Source organism: Octopus bimaculoides, chromosome 14 (assembly GCF_046866305.1).
Source record: "Octopus bimaculoides isolate indiv1 chromosome 14, ASM4686630v1, whole genome shotgun sequence".
Taxonomy (NCBI): domain Eukaryota; kingdom Metazoa; phylum Mollusca; class Cephalopoda; order Octopoda; family Octopodidae; genus Octopus; species Octopus bimaculoides.
Genome location: NC_142941.1, coordinates 20,420,695 through 20,427,689, shown reverse-complemented (window position 1 = coordinate 20,427,689; position 6,995 = coordinate 20,420,695). Strand labels below are relative to the sequence as shown.

Sequence of the window (6,995 nt, the reverse complement as noted above, 5' to 3'; positions counted from 1 at the left end):
GGTTTCTGGATCACAGTTGCAAGAGTTTTACCATCAATGTTGTAAAGTCTTGTATGTAACGTAGCAGTAAAAACATTTTCGGATTTTTTCCAGCCACAGAGCATCTTGGTTAAATTCCTTCTCTTCACACCAGATTTTCCTCCAGAAGTAATCCATGTCTTCTCGTGAAGGAGCTTCCATGATATTTATTGCTCCTCTTCTCATACTGTTTTTGTATACTGCTGCCTGGTTGCGGTTAAAGTTTTTGTTTATTGTTCTTCTCTCGGTTATTCTCTTCTGATGTCGGAGTTTTTCACTGACAGCTTTTAGCTCCTGCTTGAGAATAATCAGTTTGCAAGTGAGTGTTCCCTTTTTGCTGTCTCCAAACATCATTTCTATCTCCTTCTTTACTTTCTGTTGGTGAGACATATAGTGATTTGCTTGTTTGCATACAATAAGCATCATTACATGATTGATGGTCTTCCGTAAACCAGTTAGCTTTTTCTCTGTCTTCAAAACCCATAATGGTACTTCCTTTGTTATTTCGGTTTTGTTTACTTTTTGAATAACCTTCAAGCACTGTTCTACAGTAGTAGTAGCCAGCGCATATAGACAGGCGTTAATCTACCAGTATGTGGGTTCATCACACTGTTATAACTACCATCACCAATTTCGTTAGCAGCTTTTAATGCCGTATCTGGTGTCTTTTATTTACTTTGGTAGAGAGTACTCTCTCCTTGAGAGAGTCCTTCAAAGCCAAAGTTATTTTTTCTCGGAAAATTTCAGTAAGGGCACATTTCACCGATATATAATCCTAACTACTACTACTACTACTACTACTACTACTACTACTACTACTACTACTACTACTACTACTACTACTACTATAATCGTTGCGGTTGTGCCTGCTATTTACCATGGTCGTAGTAGGGGGACAGTGGTCAGTTACTTGAGACAGTAATGTAGTTTGGCTGACAGGCACTATGGAATCTGTTGGAATGTCGCTAGCTGCGAAACCACGTGGTAGTTTTATGTTATTTGCGTTTTGGTTTTTGTTTATAGAGTTTGGAAGAAGGTTAATTTCCGATTTTTTAATGAAGTTACAGTTACTAACCTTCTTTCTATGTTCTACAAATGTTGCTTGTTGGCGTAGTTGCTTCGCAGTAAAATGATTTAATTCTGGATGCAGATCGTCCAAATATGGTTTCAATCGATTCATATAGCCAACAGCGGGGTTTTGTTTCGCTTTTTCGTAGCAATTAAATAGATCATTATTCAATTCATAGCTCCAAGAGAAATGAGTTTTGCAGTTACGGTTTCTTCTATTACTAGAGCTAGAAAGAATTTGTTTACCTGTTGAGCTGTTGTTTTCCTTCTGTTTCTCGATTGTGTTGTTGATGTTGTGGCCAGCCATGTTGTTAGTAACTCTCTGCGTTCTAAATTCAAGTTTCAGTCGAAAATCACTACGGTCGTGAATAAAAGGCTCCCACAGTTAATTCATCTGAAGATTAACCAGTTATTTAACAAGGCTGATAGTTGTGGCTCCAAAGTTGGAGATAGTATTCATTGTATTTTCGATAGTCTTCCACGTCAAATACGCGACTTGTCGCTTCAAATGAATGAATGAATGTATGCATGCATGTATTATCTCTGCTGTAAATGTTCTGTTTTCTTGCTTGTTCAACTACTCGTAATATTATCTCTCCCAACGATTGGCTTCTACAGTTTTGTTAAATTACTCAAACCCAATTTTTGAAAAGGACATAGTAAGGAATTAACGGCCACTGTCGGTTGCACATTTGTTACAGAAGTTGCTTGGATATAAGAGTCTGCAAAAATAATACGGGGATTTTCTGTGACGAGTGAAGTAATGAAACATTTCGGATTCTTCTTCTTGTCTATCAAATTCCTTACTAAATTAAAACTCTAAAAGCCTATATTTCAGAAAGCTTTTCATCTATATGATGTGTTCAGTTAATATATACCTCTAGAGCATCTAGCGAACTGAAATCATATGTCGGATTTTACATCTGGATAAAACATTTTTAGAAGGTAGTGAACATCTTGCATCCTTGATAATTATGTATATAATTAGGTAATAAATATACATCGTGAATAATATAAATAACAAATGAAAGAGACGAAGACATTGTGCTTAAGAAGACAATAAATTAATTCATGCGAGATAATTTTATTTTAGTCAAAATAAAAAAAAAAATGAAAAGTAATTTCAAAAAAAGCTGTTAATATGTCGGTATTTCATGCGGATAATTAACCACCGATGCTTCAGTTGTCCAAACATTTGGCAAAGTAAAACTGCAAAAATAAAAAAATATTAACTTCAGTCAATGAACTTGAATAATGTACAACGATGCAAAACAATAACATATATACACTCATATTTTTACCCACCGTCAGCTCTGACAAAGTAAATCTATGATCATATGTAATTCCAGCTAAAAATACCCGGACTTGTCTTACGTATAGTGTATCAAAACGTAAAACATTACCCACAGTGCCTATTTCTTTTTAAGACTTTAGCATGTGATATCTAACTGCAATTTACAGCAAGTCCAGTGACATTGTAGAAGCTTCTTTGTTGGCTTGCTATGTTTATATATTTGCACAATTCGGTAATTATCGCGTATTCCAGATACAAACAATTGTGTGAGAGAATCGTCTGACGGAACAAATTTCACAATATCGACAGTAATCTAGGATTGTATCTTGGCCATTTTACCTATGGAGCTAATGTAATCAGCGGTGAAATATATAACAGTTAAGTTAATCACAGAGTTATTGGATTTGAATTTGTAAAATGCTGGCGTTTCTGGCCTTGCACTGAATGAAACTTTCCCCAATAACAAGAGTTAAATTGTTGCTTGCGAATCTAAAACGACAAAAGCCAATTACTAATTTTATTTTATATTTAGCAGGTTCACAAATGTTGACCCATTATTTTGAACAACCCATCTCCTCTATGTTCAATACAGGTAAAGCTCATTTCTACGTTATGGCTTCCATAAAAATAGTAAAAATTTGTAAATGTTTTCTAAGTGTTTTAGTATATTGCATTTGACAGCTAATAATAATATCTCGATTAACAATGCAGTGAATTGCAAACAGTTATTTGAACTAAAGTTCATAAGGCTGTTAGTTCATGGAGCCGTTTTAATGTCAAAATTAATTACTCTTAAAACTCGAAGAATCCATTGAGAGCCAATGTTAAACTTTGTTTTCATGACGTTAAATGGATGAGAAACACTTATTGAGAGCCACTATATGATAGGATATGCGAGGTGCATTCTAGAAGTTTAGAGACTTTTTTCTTAAGGAGAAGCAGTTAAACTGTTCTAGATTATAGTAATTTTAGTAGAAGGCTGTAACAGCCCTTTGCACACACCCTACTAAACACGGTTGTCACAGCCGACTAGATTTTAGAGTGCAGTGAAGATATGAAGACAGTTTGGAAGCTCGCTAAGCAATAAAATTTTGTGTTAAACTTGGCAAAAACGATACAGAAACTTAAAAGATGCTCTTGACTGCTTATGGATTAACTTGTATAAGCCGAACAAGAGGCTAGACAAATCAAGTTCATTGAGAAGCTCATGATAATCCCCCTCTTCGACGCCAAGGGCATAATTTATATGCACTGGGTCCCTTCTGGCCAGACGGTCAATAAAGAGTACCTTGTGAAAGCTCTGAGGAAATTCAAGAAGAGATTTTGTCGCAAAAGGCCAGAGAACCTGCACCAGTCCACCCTTCCATCATAGTAACAAACTACTTGAGAAAGATGGGTATCAGAACTGTCCTTCACCCTCCCTCACTACTATCCAGATCCTATTCCCTGTGACTTTTGCTCGTTTCTTAAGCTGAAGAAGACGGATGAGGCTGTGACATGGGTCCTAAACACCTTCACTTAGTAGGACTTCCACAGGGTCTTTGCAAAATGACTGGAGCACTACAACGAGTGCATGTTGTACTTCTTTGAAATTAATAAATGTTTCTCCTGAAAAAGTCTCAAAACTTTTGGAATGCATCTTGTATATTCCTGAGACGTAGGGCAACTGAGGCATGACAGTGAAATCAGCACATGTGTTGAAGGTAGGAAATTTGCTTCAATTTTCAATGATATTTGAATGTATCATCAACTGCAGATCAGTTTGTAAAATAAGAGAAAACAAATTACTGGTACAAACAGTAACAGTTAAAATTTTCTATGAGAAAAATTTATGTAGAGAAAGTTGTCTTTCATTTTTTCTTTATCTTATAGATATAAGAGACAAAAGGCTCTTTGCCATGTTCTGTAAATTATCAATATTGCACTAATCTGATTGAAATTTGAAAAAAGAAAAAAGGAAATATGAATAAAAATTCAAATATGAAGAAAACTTCAAATTTTAAGAATTATACTCACGTCTTTGACATAACCAACTAAGTTGGTCATATTGGTCATATTTCCAACACCAAATGCACAGTCGTGCCTTTCGACTTTCCCTGAAGGAGAAATACATGAATATGAGAAAAAAATTATTTCTTATACGTGAAGAGAAAATAGGAAGTGTTGGGACAATTAATGAGATTTTGTCGAGCGGTGGTGGGGGACAAACACAGACACAAAGTCTCAGTATTCATACACTTTGTCACCTCACTTCTCACACCCCTCCCCACACGCACATGCAAACATACATACACACGCATATATGCACACACACGTACACACGCATTCACACACACTCATACATACGCACACAGAAACATACGCACACACAGCAACGCCTAAACGCACATACACTTGTAACATCGCCTCACCACCAAATCTTAATCCTGCTGCTAAACTCCACTCATGCAAGCACAAACACATCCACACAGGTACTACAACACACGCACTCTCCTGCCTTAAAGAATTACTTTACCTTGAATTTACTGGTGTAAAATGGCGTAGATATGAAAAGCTATATAAGTATATTAAGTATATGATTTAAGTTATAGAACGAAGTTCGACAAATTCAATCATATTTTTCATAAATGTAGGTGATTAGATGTTAATATAGGATAAAATATTTATTCAGTTCGCTAGATAATCGTTTCGTGCAGAAAGACAATAAATTCATTTTAAGAATCTGAGTTGTCAAAGAGTACTCGTCAGTAGTACAATAAAGAAAAATAAGAACTTAATCAAGAAAAAAGTGGGCTTTAGAATTACATGGGTGTTGTGTTCTTGCAAATTGTTTAATGTGTAATTGTTCTAGGAGTCATGTCTGTTTAAAACAAGACTAACGTGTAACGGTTAGGTGATGATATATATAACATAGAAATATAGGTACCTTTCTCTCTGCAGATTAGTGTAAATGAGCTAGTCTTAAACTCCATATAAGAAGCAAGAAGCAGGTGGGGTTGAAAATTCAAATAAGGAAGTACGGACACATGCTAATGGTGCTAATGGTGCCACGCAGTGGTACTGAATCAGCAACCATGTGGTTGGGAAACAAATTTATCACAGAACCACTACAGGCGCTGCTTTTTTAAGTAGTTTGCCTCCCAGCCATGTGTGTGGGGGGATGTATAGGGGTGTATTTATATGCTTCTTTGAGCATATAAATGTCCTCTGCCTGCGTTTCCTCCCATGACTTATTACACGAGATACAACTAAATTCATATTAACTTCCCAGTCCTGGGGAAGGAGGAAAGAGAAAGAGAGTGCGAGAATGTGTATGTGAGAGTGTGACAGAACATTTGCATGTATGTATCTGCGTGTGTAGGTATGTGTGTAGGTATGTATGTGGGTGAGTATCAGGGTGTATGTTAAAAAAAAAAGGAATTTTAATGCATATTGATTTTTAAACTTACCAGCTGGATGAATAACTTCAGGGTTTTTATCTAGTTTCACTCTGATATCACTTTCAGTTTTCACTATGACCAAACTTATCCACTTTGAGAAGGACTGTGAAACAAAATATATTTGTAAGATACATTTTCTCTTTTGTATTTACTTTAATTGAGAATTTGTGCTAGGATTTATTGTATAGGCCGAGTCTAGGTTTTTAGAGAAACCTTTGATTAAAATGTATTTCACCTTAAGCTCTCGACACTTCGACAAGGTTTTACAGAATTTTGTTCCATCTGCCATCAAGTTGATTATTTACACCGATGTATCATACCAGCCAATGGTACTTCATTTTGCTGCCAATCAGTGTTACGAGCCTGATTAAGTCTCTAGATAGATGCTTCCTGCAGCTTTCAATATTTAATCTAATTTTTGTTTTTAAAATTCGGAGTTAATCGTGGTTCGTGCATTCTCATATGGAAAGACACAGTAACAGCACTGACAACTATCAAACTATCTCCAATTCTCTTCAAACCTTACAAAGTGTTGAACTATCTATTACTATATAAGCAGGAAACTAATTACTATGCAAGAGGAAACGTTAAATAATATATTTGACAACTCTAACAACATTTCATGAAGCTGCGGTTCCTAAATTTGTAATCAGAGCAGTGATATTACAATATAAATGTTTTGTTATCCAACTTTATTAATTTTCAATAGATTTGTGAACAATTTCACTTCAATTCCTTTTCTTAATCAAATTTCTTCGAAATATTTAAAATTGGTTTCAAATTTTGATACAATGCAAGTAATTTCTAGGAAGAGGTTACATCAGTTACATCGACCCCAGTGTCTAACTCATTTTATCCACCCCGAAAGGATGAAAGGCAAAGTCGACCTTGGTGGAATTTGAACTCAGAGTGCAACGACGGACAAAATGCTGCTAAGCATTTGGCCTAGCGTGCTAACAATTTTGCCTGCTCGCTGCCTTCGAAATCTTTAATATTAAAAATTTAATAAAAAATCAGTATTAAATGCATCTTACCACGCTCTGACTTATCTGAACAGATGAGGTATCATTAGTCTTTATTTGTATCACCACCTTTGGTAAATTCTGCAAGGCTCCTTCAACAGAAACCGAAAAAGTTGGTTGGGTGTCACATCTACCATTACCAACTATTGCAAC

At 35.6% G+C, this 6,995-nt stretch overlaps 1 protein-coding gene across 1 annotated transcript in view; it reads right to left on the bottom strand.

Moving 5' to 3' along the window:
- Window positions 1-2,154: 2,154 nt before the first annotated feature.
- The window catches only part of LOC106869024 (uncharacterized), a 40,761-nt gene continuing 35,920 nt past the window's right edge, over window positions 2,155-6,995 (bottom strand). Inside the window, exons 7-10 of the mRNA XM_089362486.1 lie at window positions 6,855-6,995; window positions 5,830-5,923; window positions 4,397-4,476; window positions 2,155-2,295 (exon numbers count right to left, since the gene is read on the bottom strand). The exon at window positions 6,855-6,995 is cut by the window's right edge and continues 221 nt beyond it. Coding sequence (XP_089218612.1) covers window positions 2,266-2,295; window positions 4,397-4,476; window positions 5,830-5,923; window positions 6,855-6,995 — 345 coding nt within the window. The 3' untranslated portion in view covers window positions 2,155-2,265. The remainder of the gene's footprint in view (window positions 2,296-4,396; window positions 4,477-5,829; window positions 5,924-6,854) is intronic.